General features: G+C 34.8%; 2 protein-coding genes across 3 annotated transcripts in view; one reads left to right on the top strand and one right to left on the bottom strand.

The window, feature by feature from the left end:
* Positions 1-15,964, top strand: part of LOC111061354 (NF-kappa-B inhibitor-interacting Ras-like protein 2) — a 42,377-nt gene that overhangs the window by 6,546 nt on the left and 19,867 nt on the right. The window contains exon 4 of one of the 2 annotated variants that reach the window (XR_005570892.1): positions 795-1,163. Coding sequence is in view for 1 of the 2 variants with exons in the window: in XM_022349048.2 (XP_022204740.2) it covers positions 795-1,040 (246 nt within the window). In the remaining variant the exon portion in view is untranslated. Of the gene's footprint in view, positions 1-794; positions 4,414-15,964 lie in introns of those variants that run through there. The other variant, XM_022349048.2, reaches the window with a different exon arrangement.
* LOC120350280 lies at positions 3,981-10,118 on the bottom strand. Its single transcript, XM_039422885.1, has 2 exons — positions 9,429-10,118; positions 3,981-4,082 (listed from the first exon to the last, which is right to left on the bottom strand). Exons 1-2 carry the CDS (start codon positions 10,116-10,118, stop codon positions 3,981-3,983), a joined length of 792 nt encoding a protein of 263 aa, XP_039278819.1.

Genomic DNA, 15,964 nt, shown 5'->3' with positions numbered 1-15,964 from the left:
TATAAAATCACGGCATGCTAGCTGGTTGATTCAAATAACTAGATAAAAAATCTCCTAGATGATCAAATTAATGTTATTGCTATGCATAATAGCGTCTTGATGCTGTGGAAAGGGTAAATCAACCCAGACAGCAACTGTACATATTTCAGCTGAGAGCGCCAATTTTATGTGATAACACAGGCGTGACCTGACAAAAACGTTTTGTTGATATGAAAGAAGCACAGTGTGTGCTTCTTTATGAACAGGAAATTCATGTGTGGAATTGAATGAGAACTTGATTATTTTAAGGTTGGATTCTCAAACTCAGGCAGGAGATTTTGAGTTTCATCTGTCGCTCCTCTTCTATAATTACTATTGTCTTGATTCTTTGTACATGTTCAAACGAAGTCATTGTTAGTGCACTCTCCTCACAGAATTCAATTTATTATAACATTTTTGTCTAGAACTTGTATTCCTTGCAACTTGAGCCAATTCAAATAAAATATACTAAATTTGCGCATGTGCAGTACTCTGATACTGTTCTTTGGCTCTAGTTCTGAAACAATTACTTTTCTGTTACTCCTACCACAATTTACATAATCTTACATTCAGTGTTCACTTTTCAATTGTTCTGTTCTTTAGATTATTACCTGATGAATCTACATATCCCCTAGATGGTGTTTGAGTTTTCTTTTTTCATTTATTCAATCTTGTACAATTATTCTACTCATATGAGAAGGCAAAACAGGCTGATGCTCTATTTACATACTGATTGAATCAATCAATTATTCTATTGATGATTTACGTTTTTGCAGCTGACTACGATGATTCTGGGTAACTGTGTGACGGCCAACGAATCTGCCATCCCGCTGGAAAGTCCGGTGAGCAAAGCATCGCATTGGTCGGCCCGTGAGAAGATTCGCCACTTCGAGGTGAACGCACTTGACAGATCGACGCTGGCCGAGCCGTTCGTCTACATCGCTTCAAGACTCAATCAGCCAATGAACAAAGGAGGCTTCCCCAGTATGGTTCGCAAAAGTGTTAGACTGGATTCCAGTTGAGGGCAAACTAAATTTTACGTTGAAGTTTGTGATGACTGATCCTTGTCCAGCATCTCCCGCATGTACATGTAAGCCGATCTTTCTATCTTGCTGCCGATAATGAAAGATGATCTACTGTTTTAGGTGAGTTCTGAATCACCGGGAAAACTGTACTGATGAAACGCATTAGTCTATGAGCAAATGACTTGAATCAATTAGTGAATTACAATTAGCGTAGCTGGCCTTCAGTGGTTTTCCTACCAACATAATTACCGATTGACCGTCGCTGATATAATGTTTAGATATTGAAAGCTAATGCCGCTTGCAGAGCTCGATCGACCATCAGAGCGGATACCAGTCACTTGTCTTTTATGAGGCAATTCCATGTATCCTTACAGAGCAGGGCAAATCGTGTGGTTGATCTGTCGAGCTGTGTACATTTGAAAGATTGCCTTACAACTTTCGAAAATTTCAATGGAACTATGTGTTTTATGAGATTTGAGGATGAGCGCCTTATCCAGGCTGAGATGGGACTTTTCCTCAAGGGAATACCCACCAACAAAAGGCGGAACTATTTTTTTATTAGGAGAAATCTAATATAATTTATACAAACTACGGTTCTAGATCAATTATGGGTTGTCGTGTAAAGGTATCCAAAACTTTCCAAAATACATCAGTTGGAGTATTTAACATCATGTAACAACATGTAGTGTTGTACTAACATAATTTGTTTACTAACATAATTTTATTGCAAAACAATTATATAGGTTAATTCTGAACTCTTTAAAAAATTTTTATCGGGCTCACTATAATCAACAAATTTCTGTAGAATCTATGGAAGAATTTTATGCATCCATATCATATTCCTCTCCCGCCGACTTTCACTGAAAAAAAAACTTGAATTGTCGAATTTTCAACTGTATTAAAATATCACCGCAGGAATCTTCAAAGTTGTAGGGAAAACATTGGTAATAATGATATTAATAATACTTTATTCTCAACAAAAGTATAGAATCGATGTATGCAGTTGAAAAACGTCACAGATAAATCAATACAATAACAGGAAGTTTCAGTCATAAAATAAAATACTATTAACATTTTACAATTCATGAACTTTGTGTACATCATAAAAAGCCTTCCTACTAATAAAGTAAAATTTGTTTTGGTAATAATGTTAGTAATGTTAGTAACAATTTCATGGTAGTAATTGTTTTGAAATGGTAATAAGATCATCAACCAAATAAGTGGACGCGGTGATCAAAGCTTTGAAACTTGTATTCTATATTGGAATCAATGAAATTGAAAACAATTTCATTACCCATAAAGTCAGTCATATTTGAAATGTTTTTTTTTCATTGCTGTTTAATACATACAGTACTTACATCAAAAAAATAAAAATTAAAAACATCTCCAAGCGACCTGAAAATTAATAATGCAAATTATTTATTATAATGGAAATTATAATATAATTATTATTTTAGTTAATAGCGGTAACTTCAAGTGCAGTTTCATATCTGAGTAGCAAATCAAAGTGACACAACTATTCCTAATTCCATATGTTGAAAGTTATGTACCGGAATTTCCATTTGATAGTTTTATAACCAATGATAACTTTTAGGTCCGAACCATCTTTATATTTATATACAGAGTGTTTCAGAAGTAGTGTCGAAAATTTTAGAGTATTGTTCCTGGATGATAGGATCCAAAACTTAGCGGTTATCCTTATAGCAGCCATTTTGTTTTTTCACTCACGAATCTTTATCTCAAGAACTAAGTGTTGTATTGATCTTAAATTTGGCATTTGATCTGAATATTTATGCTATAAAGACTCAACTTTAAAAAAATGAAATGAAAAATTTCTATGTAAATTTTCAAAATGGCGGCCAATTAAACATTTTTATGGAAAATTTCACAAAAAACGTTCACTTTACAAAAAATTTACAAGAGACAAAAAAATTAGCAAATCTTATCAAGATATCAAGGATACCTTATTTATTGAGATTGGTCGAAGAATTGGTGGAAGAATAACAGAGAAATTAATTATTTTCGTTCTGCTTGCATGACCACTTTTCACCATTTAAACATCATTATCAAATATTTAATTCCAATTGTATTTAAGAAGAAGCTTTGAAACTCTGTGTGGCTCCATGAGGCCATTCAGCTGATTTTACAATGTTTTTCAAATGATATTGTTTGTCTTGTGCATGCATGCAGTAAGAAAATAATTATTTCTCTGTTATTCTTCCACCAATTTCAATAAATAAGGTATTATTAAAATCTTGACAAAATTTGCCAACTTGTTTGACTCTTGAAAAATTTCTGTAAAGTGAACGGTTTTCGTGAAATTTCCCATCAAAAATTTTAAATTGCCGCCATTTTGAAAATTTACATCGAAAACTGTCTATTCTATTTTTTAAAGTTGAGTCCTTATAGCATAAATTTTCATGCCAAATTTCAGATTAATACAACATTTCGTTCTTGAGATAGAAATTCTTAAGTGAAAAAAATGGCAGCTATAAGGATAACCGCTGAGTTTGGACACTTCAAATACGTCATTTGTAGTCTCCTATCATCCAGGAACAATACCCTAGAATGTTCGACACTACTTCTGAAACACTCTGTATATGCATAATAGATATTCAAATGCTTATATAATAACCACAGTTGCGTTTCATCAGCCGATGAAATTATTACTAGATAATATATATCCATACATATATTATAAAAATAGAATAAATTAAAAATTTAGAAAGAAATATAATAAGCGTGATATCGGCTGATGTAAACCCTACACAGCTGAACTGAACTATGGTTACATTCTTCGAATCTAGGCTATGATAGATACATGTTTTCTATAATAGGGTTGGTTGTTGGTTGTTGCTAAGGAGGCAGCTGCGTTTGCATCATCAAGTGATGTCGAAATAGTCTACACTCAACGTTAGTAGACAGACTAACTTTGGTCTACACTGAACTGTTCAGTTGGGCCCAGACGGTGATGCGCGACACTTCGTTTGCGTGATCCTTGCGGTGGATGTGATCTTGCGAGTGAATGAAGTGGATGACCTAATAATGGATTACCTTGAATATTTGAATTACCAAGAACCCCGGGTGCGGCCAGGACGTTACCCGATTTTCAATCCTTTTGACGATTTGACAGATAATGAGTTCAGAAGTAGATTCAGGTTTAATAAGGATGCTGTGAAAGAACTGATAGAGTTTTTAACCCCAAGGTTGGGAGGAGCTCCTCATCGAAGAGCTCATCACAGTATTCCTATTTGGAGAAAAGTGCTGATTGCTCTTAGATTTTTTGCGGATTTTACTTTCCATAGAGAGACTGGCGATTTATTAAATGTGAGTACTGCGGCTTCATGTCGCATTGTACATAGTGTCGCGTTAGCTATTTGTCTAGCAATGAGAAATGATTACATCAAATTCCCTACTGGAGAATACGCTATAAAAACAAGAACTAATTTTTTGTAAAATATGGGTTCCCTAATGCTCTCAGTTGTGTCGATGGCACTCTCTTCCCCATTGTCTGTCCCACAACTGCTGACAAAGAAGAGTACCGGAGTAGAAAAGGGAGGTTTTCAATTAACGTATTGGCAGCGGCTGGAGCTGATCTGGGGATCACAAAATATTGTCGCTAGGTGGAAAGGGAGTACGCACGACTCACGAGTTTTGAAAAACTCGTCATTGTATACAACATTGAAGAACGTGATATGGGCGGGATTCTGATAAGGGTTTCTGACATTCCCTCCCAATCAATGATTATTACAACACAAGCTGATGTAGTATTCAATAATACTTTCATATTCAAATATTATTATATCAGTGAAGCAAATTAATTTCATCATAATCATATTAATTGATCAACTATCATATCAATTGATTATAAAATTAATTAATTATATCAGTAGAGCAAATACTGGTTTGTTTAGCAATGAGAATTCAAAGTACCGTAAATAATGAGAATACAATGATTTATTTGTTTTCCCTTTTAGTTATCTCAATTGATTTCACGAACTTAAATTCATTTATTCCAGACATTCAAATGCTTTTATAGTGTTGAGAAAATGCATAGCCTTGGTTTGGTTACTTGTCAAAATTTGAGAACTTGGAAATCTCATCAAAATAGTGCAGGCACAGCCAAGGTTGATCATAATACTATGATCTTTGTGATTTATCATTGAATGAATGAATATTATTATCGAAGATTTCAGGTGATATTTCAACAATTGAATTATTCAATTAGACTCTTTTATATTGAAGGTTCTAAACAAACCATTCAGTACATGATAAATATAATTCCAGATTTTTGGGCCCCCCTCCGGTGTGGAATCTACTCCTCCTTTCCTCCGATTTTTGGGATTTGTAGTCATTATTGATTCTTTTCCATGCTCCTTTCAACTGTTCAACGCTCCTTTTACAATTTAGTACCGCATCATTGAACTCTATTAGAATCTCTTCCCACGCTATTTTTCTCAAGTTCTCAGTTTTTTGATCATGTAATTTTTTTCGATGATGGGTCGGCTGACAACTAGAGACTTGATAAATGTCAGTTAGATTTTGGTGAAGTTTATTCTTTTTTTTGACTCTGGCATTTCTACTGCCTATAACTACCTACACCAACACTAATACACTACATTAATTATAAAACAAAATTAATCAGGATATTGGAATAAATAACTGAGGGTGGCAGCAGGGTGTCGAAGGGAATGAATGCAGACAGCGTGGTAGTCTAGTAGCATTCGAGACGGCTGCTGCCAACATTGCGACAAAAATTCCCTGTGGATTCCTCCAGTTGCGCCTCGGTCTGGCTAAACTCCAGCGTCGGTCTGGCAAAACCTGCGGATCAAAGTTCTCGACCAAGAGATGACCGGCGGTTGAACCCGATCTCAGAAAACCGATTTTTTAGACGAGACCATAGTTGCGCTAGACCAACGTTGCGCCGGGGTTAGCCAGACTCGATCTCAGCAATCGCCCCTAATTGGTCTATAGCTACAGGGATCAGTAGGGTCACCTTGTTTGAAAAGAGGTTTTATTTTGGCTGCTTTGGGAAATATCCCTCCTCAAAACATCTATTGAATATGAATGAGAGAGACTTTGATATGAAATGTGCTATTTTCCTTAGTGCAATATTACTTAGACCATCGATTCCAGGACTACAATTGTTTTAATAGTAGCCTCAACTTCAAGGGATCAGGTCGGCCTCATAAAATAGTGGAATTTATATACGGATTACATTTTCATTCTGGTTAGGAACAGCTTCACAATCATTGTGGGTATTTATAGTTTGAGCCTGAAGTTTACCCACATCTGCTAAGTGTTTACCCACACTTGTTAAGTGAGTGAGCATCAAGTTTAGCACTTTTCTCCTCCTTACGGTTTTCACCTATAACTTCATTTATGCACTTCCACAACTTCATGCTGTTTTTATTACAATTTTCAATCCTTACTTTATAATAGACTTCCTTCGCATGGTTTATGATCTTATTCAAACCGTTACGATATGCCTTATACTCATTCTTTAAATCATTGTTATTTGGATCTCTTCTTATCCTAGAATGCATTTTATCTCGCGTGATAATTGATCTTATAATGCCTTCAGATATCCAGGGCTTCAGGGGACGAAGTCTGTTCGGCACCTTTCTTATCTTCTTACAATGATCTATTGAACTGGTCAAAGTATTTTCAGCTAAATCCAGCAATGCTTTGAATAGAAAAGAATGTCTCACTGATAATATTGACAGTTCTCTGAAGAGCATCATTGAACTATATTGTTTAGGTTTATTACAAATTATTTTTATATATGTTTCTGACCAGTAATCACAGGTTTAATATGAACATTGTATGCACTCCCATAGCATATTATTCCATAATTTATTCTAGAACCAATAATTGCATGGTATAATTGTAACAATACTTCTTTTGGACATAACTGTCTGAGGTAATAGAACTTCCTTATGTATACAAATAACTCATTTTTTATCTTCTGTACATGATCTGACCAAGTGAGCCTACTATCCAATATGAGGCCCAGATATTTAACTGTACGTGCTTGTTTTATAGTTTCACAGTTACACAATATATTATTCACCTGTTGCGCACAATCTAATTTATGGAAGTAAATACTAGTTAACTCCTGATCCGTGTTTTGAAGATTAAATTGTATTATATTAGATTTGTCTGTGTTGATAGTTAATTTATTTTCGCAAAACCACCACCTAAGGTGCTTAAGATCCATTTCTAATTTATTTTTAAGTTCTTGATTTGTTTTGGCCGAATAAAATATAACTGTATCGTCTGCAAAAGATGTAATCTTTCCCTGTAAGTCACCATCCGTCAAATCGTTAATAAAGACCAGGAATAAAGTACTTGATAACACTGATCCTTGAGGAATACCTATGGTAATGTCCCCGGGTTCACTCAACGTATCGTTAATTCTGACCCTTTGACTCCTATTAGATAGGTACATCTTAACCAATCATTGGCAATTCCTCTTACTCCTGATAAATCAAGTTTTTTTAGAAGCATGTTTTTATCAATTGCATCATATGCTTTAGATATATCAAGAAACAGAGCTGCACACTTATTATTAACACTAAAACTGTCATTTATTTTTGAAATGAGATTTTTAATTGCCGCTTCTGTACTTCTTCCTTCACGGAAACCATATTGGTTATCACTAAAAAAGTTATTATTTTTATAAAAGTTTTCAAGTCTAATCTTGAATATTTTTTCTAAAATCTTGGAAAAACCGGTAAAAGTGAAATTGGGCGGAACTGATCTATGTTTTTACAATTTGGCTTTTTAGGAATAGGTATAACTACGCTGTGTTTGAACATGCTTGGGAATTTTCCTTTGGCAATACTTAGGTTAATTAGATCGGTTAATTTGTTCAAATAATTCATGTAAGTTTTTTTAATCATGCTTGTGCTTATCCCATCTACACCTGGCGAAGATTTATTTTTCAATTTTCTTATTGTACTTGCTACTTCCTCCGGATTTGTAGGGTGGAGAAAAATTGAATTTGTTGGAGATTGTATGGAAACCTTATTTTTGATATTCTAGCAGACTCTTCCCTGGTTTGCAATGTGGTTTGTTCTAATTCATCATTCATTTTATTCACAACATTTAGAAAATAAGAATTAAACGAATTAGAAATTTTATTACTATCATGTATGCTATTTCCCTGCTCATCAACAATCAGTTTTAGTGGTTCTTTATTTTTTTTCATCCTATTAACGCGTCAATTGTTTTCCACGTCTTTCTAATGTTTCCCTGGCTTTCTCTAAACAGTTTTGAATAATATATTGTTTTCTTTCTCTCAGTTCATTACGTAAGTTATTTTTGAATGTATTGTATATTTGTTTTAAGTCGTCATTATTAGGTTGTTTGATAACATTCTTGTATAACTCATTTCTTAAGTTTATTTGCTTGATCAGATAACTATTTATCCATGGCGACCTATATTTCTGTGTCAAGTTATTTTCTAAAAGAAGATTTTCTTGTGAATCTTTGATAGCGCTTTTTAAAATGTCAATGAAATTTTCCCATCCCTCATCAACTGATACTGCTGGTATTTCTCTATCCCAATCAATCGATGATAAAATATTATTCAACTTCCGGTAATTGATTAGGCATATTTTTTTATAATTTGTATCTGCTTCTTCGTTGGATCTCTTCAATCCTTCAACTTTAAGTATGATTGTACTGTGATCAGTTATATCTAAATGTAGTATTTCTGGAATTAGATTAATTTTATTCAGTTTTGTTCTATTTTTGCCGGATTTTAAGTAAAGATGATCTATTAAAGAGTTGGAAAATCGGGACCTATGAGTGTAATCAGTATTGAGTGATTCAAATCCAAAACTATTCATTAAATATTTGTAATCGTCAATAATTCTGGTGTTCTGAAAAAGATCTATATTTATATCTCCCGTGAAAAAGAAAGGGACCTCATTGTTTTCGTTAATATTAAATATTTCTTCTAAGTACAAGGTTAATTCGTTAAGAAATATTTTGGGTGAGTTTGATTGCAACCTGTAAGCAGCCAACAACTGAAATTCAAATTATTATATGAACAAGATATGTACACAGTCCGCTGAAATAAAAACTATTGTCTTTGTTTTGAACGTTATCTCACTGCTTATATAAACCAAAGTTCCTCCTGCTCTGTAGTTATGATTGAAATTACCATGTACGGAATAGCCCTCTATATGATATAAGTCTATTTCATTCTCTAGTATCCATATTTCTGTCAAGACTATTATTAGCGGGTTGTTTTCTAATTTCCTCATTTGCACTAAGAATAAATCGAAATTACTTCGCAGACTGCGTATATTTTGATGAATAATTAGTGTTTCTCTGCTACTTATCTCTGATGACATTTTTATTTACGGTACTGACACTGTTATTTTCTTGGTTACCTGGCTGCTTAGATGCACTTATCACGCTCAACTTTTTCACTTGTTCACTGTTCTTGAGTTCAATAACTGGTGTTCCGTCTTCTTTCCTAGCTAGAATCTTCCCTTCCTTGATCCATAGGTATTTGATGTCGCCTCTTTTGAAGATCTCTCTCGCCATGGTGAAAATCCTTCTTCGCGTAGGTGCTAGACTTTCATTCACATAGACTGGATGGTCCGTTGTTTCTCCCATCTGCTTTGTAGAAAACTGCCTCGTAACTTTCCTTTTATTCAATATTACTTGTTTGTCTGTTCTACGAACGAACTTGACAACGATTGGTGGAGGTAGGTTTTCATTTCGTTGTTTAAGTCTGTGACAAATGTCGATTGCATCTGCTTTTATTTTGTGTCCTAATGCTTCGCTCATTCTACAAATGATTTCTGTTACATCTTCATCCTGTTTTTTGGGTATACCATTTATTTCCAGCATGTTCGATCTTGAGTATTGTTCCATATCCTCGACGCGTTCCTTCAGTTCTGCATTTTCTTTCCTGAGGCTAGCTACTTCTGTTGAAAGCTTATCGATGTTGATGAGGCATGTGCTAATTTGCTTGTTTTGTTCATCAAACTTCTTATTTATGTCGTTAATCGCCTGATGACATGATTCAATTGATTTCCCAAGCTCCAACTCCATTTTCTTAATATTCTCCTTCATCGACGTCTGATTTTTCTTGGAGAGTCACGTCCTTGTTTCCTGTTGTCGATTCACTCACCATACTTTTGCGACGTGTAGAGGAACAGCTGCTACATCTCCAAATTTGTTTGTTTCTCTTTATGTAGTCCGCATCGTCCTTGGTCATTTTCACACATCCTATATGAAAATTCGCTTCACAGTCGACACATGAAATCAGCTCACCTGAATTCCGAACGGATTTAGAGCAAATAAAACAAGACATTTTTAAATCTTCAAATAAAATATTCACTACAGCACGGTTCACTAGCACGAAATATTTTGTTACGGAACGTTTAAACTTTGCACAGCTGACTCAGCAACCACTCCGATACGACCGCTCTCGTCGAGCTCTCAATCATTATTTTTCTCAAGTTCTCAGTTTTTTGATCATGTAATTTTTTTTCGATGATGGGTCGGCTAACAACTAGAGACTTGATCAATGTCAGTTAAATTTTGGTGAAGTCTATTCTTTTTTTTGACTCTGGTATTTCTACTGCCTATAACTACCTACACTAACACTAATACACTAGCCTATTAATACACTACATTAATTATAAAACAACATTAATCAGGATATTGGAATAAATAACTGAGGGTGGCAGCAGGGTGGCGAAGGGAATGAATGCAGACAGCGTGGTAGTCTAGTAGCATTCGAGACGGCTGCTGCCAACATTGCGACAAAAATTCCCTGTGGATTCCTCCAGTTGCGCCTCGGTCTGGCTAAACTCCAGCGTCGGTCTGGCAAACCCTGCGGATCAAAGTTCTCGACCAAGAGATGACCGGCGGTTGAACCCGATCTCAGAAAACCGATTTTTTAGACGAGACCATAGTTGCGCTAGACCAACGTTGCGCCGGGGTTAGCCAGACCCGATCTCAGCAATCGCCCCTAATTGGTCTATAGCTACAGGGATTAGTAGGGTCACCTTGTTTGAAAAGAGGTTTTATTTTGGCTGCTTTGAAATGCTTTGGGAAATATCCCTCCTCAAAACATCTATTGGATATGAATATATCAATTGAGACTTTGATATGGAATGTGCTATTTTCCTTAGTGCAATATTACTTAGACCATCGATTCCAGGACTACAATTGTTTTAATAGTAGCCTCAACTTCAAGGGATCAGGTCGGCCTCATAAAATAGTGGAATTTATATACGGATTACATAATCATTCTGGTTAGGAACAGAGCCTGTCCAATTCTACTTGTGATCTCTCTCTTGGAATTGCTCTCTGATGATATTACACACTGCCCAGGTATTTATATTCACACATTGCATCACCTTATGATCTCCATTTGTAGATCCTTAGCTGTACCTCCGGGACTAGGTATTTGGTCTTCTTGAAATTTATTTTCATTCCATTTCCTTCATAAGAATCAGCAAGCTTCCTGATCATGTAATGAATATCATGTTCATCACCAGCCATTATTACTTGATCATCAGCGAACAAGAGTGAGTAAATATATTCGTTATTTATTGGGATACCCATACATTTACATTTTCTTTTCCATTCTTGTAATATATCCTCAAGGTAGATTTTGAACAGGGTTGGAGAGAGGCAACAGCCTTGACGTACGCCCTTATTTGTACCAAATGGTTTTGACACTCTGTTTCCGATTTTTATAACATTTTCTTGGTCCTTGTAAATTTCTTTGACAGCAGAAATATAATGTTCGTTAATAGCTGATTTGTCTAGAATTTCGAAAAGTCTCTGTATTGGTACAGTATCAAAAGCTTTCTCCAGATCGATAAATATCAAGTGGGTTTCCAAATTCATCAGTTTCCTCTTTTCAATGAGTGTTCTAATGTAACATATTGTCATTACGAGCGTCCTGCGGTAAATCCACTTTGTTCTTCTCCTATATTGATTTCTTTTTCAATTCTCTTTCTTTTTATGCGTCCGTACAGTCTCCCCATTGTAGCTAATACTGTGATACCTCTATAATTTGCACAGTCATCATGTGGTCCCTTCTTGTGGATAGGTGTCAAAAAGCCAAGCTTCCAATCTTGGGAATTTTATCGTGCATAAACAGGCATCTATTAAATATATATGCTAGAATTTCTAAAGTTCTGGAAGTTGCATGCTTTAGGAGCTCAACAGGGATACCTCCAGGACCTGGTGATTTACCACTCTTCATTTCTCTGAGACTCTCTTGCACTTCTCTTGTTGTTATTTCTTCTATTTGGCCGACTGGTTCTGATTCTTCCCACGCTTTCAAATACTCTTCTCTATCTTCCTTTAAAATCTCAGCAAAGTAATTTCTCCATCTATCAATACCTATCATATCGATTGCTATGCCCTTTCTTTCCTTCCTTAGGTTCTTAAAAACATTCCATGCCTCTTTTGTCCTTGTTCCACCAATGTACTGATCAATCCTTGCGCATGTTTCTCCCATTCTTCATTCTTTAATTGCTGTACCTTAATTTTGACTTCTTTTCGTTTCTGCTGATACAATTTTCTGTCTTGTTCATCCTTTGATACTAGCCAGTTGTTGTAAAGCCTTTTCTTCTCCGAAACAATTTTCTCAATGCTTTCCGTCCACCAAGAGTTTCTCTTTTTTCCTACCTGTTTTTCACGTTCGCCAAGAGCTTCTCCAGCTGCAGTATGTATTGCTTCTTTCAATGCACCATACTCTTCTTCTGCCGTACCTGTTGTGCGAGTTTGAAGCTTGGAAGATAGTCTCAATTTATAAAGAAAGCTTACTGAGTCATCCTCTAAACTCTCTGTCATATACTTCCTCTGGTCTAATCTGCCAGATTCGTCTGTGTTATTATTATCCTCCATACGGTCGCACGTTATTTTAATAGGTAGTTGCACTTCCATTTTGAGTAGATGATGATCAGTTCCACATTCTGCGCCTCTGTATACCCTTATATCATGAATGTTGAAATGTGATTAACATTTTTAAAGAAAATGTTATCTATGCAAGATTTGGTTGTACTAGTAACTCTGGTATCACCATTAATATAGGATTTAAAACCATTGCTATTCAAAATATGCAAATAATCTTGAACAGAAACACTAGTTGAATGAGTGTTTATATTCATGTCTCCAGCCACACATACATTTGGAATGTTACTGATTTCATCACTTAGACTATCAAGAAAATTATCAATGTTATGCTTACTAGGTGACTTACAAACCCCAATCACCCTCAAAATAAAATCATCAATTTTTAGGTCAGCACTTATTACATTAGCATCAGAAATATCCAGATCAACTTTATTGAATCTCATACTGTCTTTTATGTTCATGCATAAGCCATCGCATTTGTTCTGTTTAGAATACTTATTAATTGCCGTATAACCAGAAATATGCTAAATATTCAAATTAATGCTAATGAATTAATAATAATTATTAAATGAAAATCCAAATTTAATGCAAATTAAATTTGGATTTTATACAGCATTTAATTTGGATTTTCGTTTAATAATAATTATTAATTCATTAGCATTTGAATAATTGCAATATCTCAGTAATTTCCATCTGTAGACTGGCTGGCCTCTATGGCTTCGTATAAAGTGAGCGCTGCTATCCAGAGATTGTCAGTTTGGTGTAAGGGTAAGCATTCTTGACCGGCAATTAGGAGGTACTGGGTTCGATTCCCGGGCTGACAAATAATTTTTGAATAGTAGCTCTCATCGAATTTCCATCTAGCTGTTTACCCTGTTGTCAATATTTGCAGTAGCAGAAGTCTTCGTGGTGAACTACAGCATTTAATTTTAATTTTCGTTCAATAATAATTATTATTAAGCATATGTTTCTCACTCCATACGATTTACTTTGTAGGCGTTCATTTTGTCTGTTAAGGGATGAATTTTAGTGAAAGTTTAAATTAGTAGAAGGCTAGATATTTTCCCATTGTAGTTGCAGATGACTGATATTACAAAACTGAGAGTTGGAAGAAGGTGCCGATCATCCAGATTAGTGACGAATGAAGCAAGAAATATATTGTCATGTCTAGAGGCTAATTGGAATGGTAGATTCATTTTAAATGTACTCAGACAACCACCTATTTTCAATATCTGCCACAGAAATAGGGCTGTATTCAAATGTACGTATTATAAAATAGAATAAAATATTTTTCATTTTAGCCACTTCTGAGGTCGTCGGAAGTCAAACCTTTGTCACAAATTACAAAAAAAAATTATTACAATATTTGAATCAGTGTTTTTTAAAAGGGCGGATTTGCACTCAACACTATTTTTGGGAAATTAAGAAAAACTTTATTTATTCTTTCCTATTCAATATATATTTTTTCTGTCATTTTTCATTATTAGAAGTATGTACTAGGAACATTGTAGTGCAGTTTAGTTACTTAAAAAAGTTAGTAGTAATCCATAAATAATTTTTGAATTTTTAAAAATCTGCCCTTTTAAAAAATCCAAAGTTTTTAGGAATATGAAATGATATAACTCTTTCAAAATTATTCAAGTATGTATTGTTTGAAACCATTATTTGTATGTGATAGAAAATATATGCAGTTACATAATTGCATCTTATGATCACAACTGAAAAACCTTAAAAAAATCATGAAGCCTGGGTATTATGTAATTATTTATCCGTCATAATTTCAAAGTCACTATCAGGGAGATTTTCACTTTCAGTGGTGGGCCAAGAGTACAGTTCACCATAAAAATCCTGAAATGAGTCGGGTATGAATTCATTCAATTTTTTGAGGTCATCAACTTTGGCTTTTTTAAGTGAAACTTTGCCACTAGGGTAAGCTATTCTGTTTGCTTGTGGTACATCACCATGGTGTTTGGCCATGAAGAAGGTATGGCAGACCAAACCATGTATATTGCTAAATCCCTTGACATAGCCTTTTTTATTGTGTTCATAAACGAAATGAAAAAGATTGCTAATGGAGAAGTATACCTTTTGTTCTTTAGGGGTATTTTTCGTCTAGTTTCTGCAGAAATGGAAGACTTTTTGTAGTGTTGGCTACTCCACGTTTTAAAATCATAGATTTCAGTAGCATCGAAGATTTCTCTTACAATGAATTTATCCGAGTTTGAGCTTGTAATAATAAGCTCGGTTAGTTGATGGATGTCATAAAGTCGATCATGGGTTTTTAGAGCCCTAGAAATTATACCAAAATCTCTATCACATGGGAGAAAGCTGTGTCCCCTCATTGGAAAAAACTGTTCCACTTTATCGAATCTACCACTGTCTGTTGAGTATAAACAAAAACGTGAAAGGGTTTGGTTTTTATTTTGTCCGCTGCAGTTGTCACAGAACAAACGCAATGTAGTATACTTTGGGGGAACTGAGCTTAAAAAGTCATTTAAAAAAGTACAAAGTTCATTAGGACCTTTTTTCCCTTGTCCTTCATGGTACAAATATATGTTACTTTTCCCTTCTTTAATGTTATGTATAGAAAATACATTGACTGACAGTTGGCGCATGTAATATAGTTGTTGGACTGGTATCTTAGGCAAGCTTATTGTTTTCATAAAATCAAACGCTAGTGATAAAACATGCTTTTCTTTTGAACCATCATCTGACGTCTCATGTTTTAGTGCATTGTAAAATTTGTTGCTCTTACGCTTGTGAACAGCTAATTCAGCCTGAGCGGCCCTCTTTGCTGTTTCATTGAGATGTGGGGATTTAATTTTGATATTTAGTTGCTCGCACTTGCAGCAAGTGTCCACTTGTGGTCGGCCAAACCGATAGTTGAAATTTGTTTTAAAATGGTTCCAATAAAAAGATTTGCTCACCTTAACTTCAGGTTGTTTTTGACAGAAAAGCTCACATATTGTCTTAATATTTAAATTTGCATTGAGGTAATATATTTTCTTCACTGAATA

Source organism: Nilaparvata lugens, chromosome 3 (genome assembly GCF_014356525.2).
Source record: "Nilaparvata lugens isolate BPH chromosome 3, ASM1435652v1, whole genome shotgun sequence".
In the NCBI taxonomy this organism is placed as follows: Eukaryota; Metazoa; Arthropoda; class Insecta; order Hemiptera; family Delphacidae; genus Nilaparvata; species Nilaparvata lugens.
The sequence above is the reverse complement of the archived record's forward strand: the minus strand, read 5'-3'. Positions and strand labels throughout refer to the sequence as shown.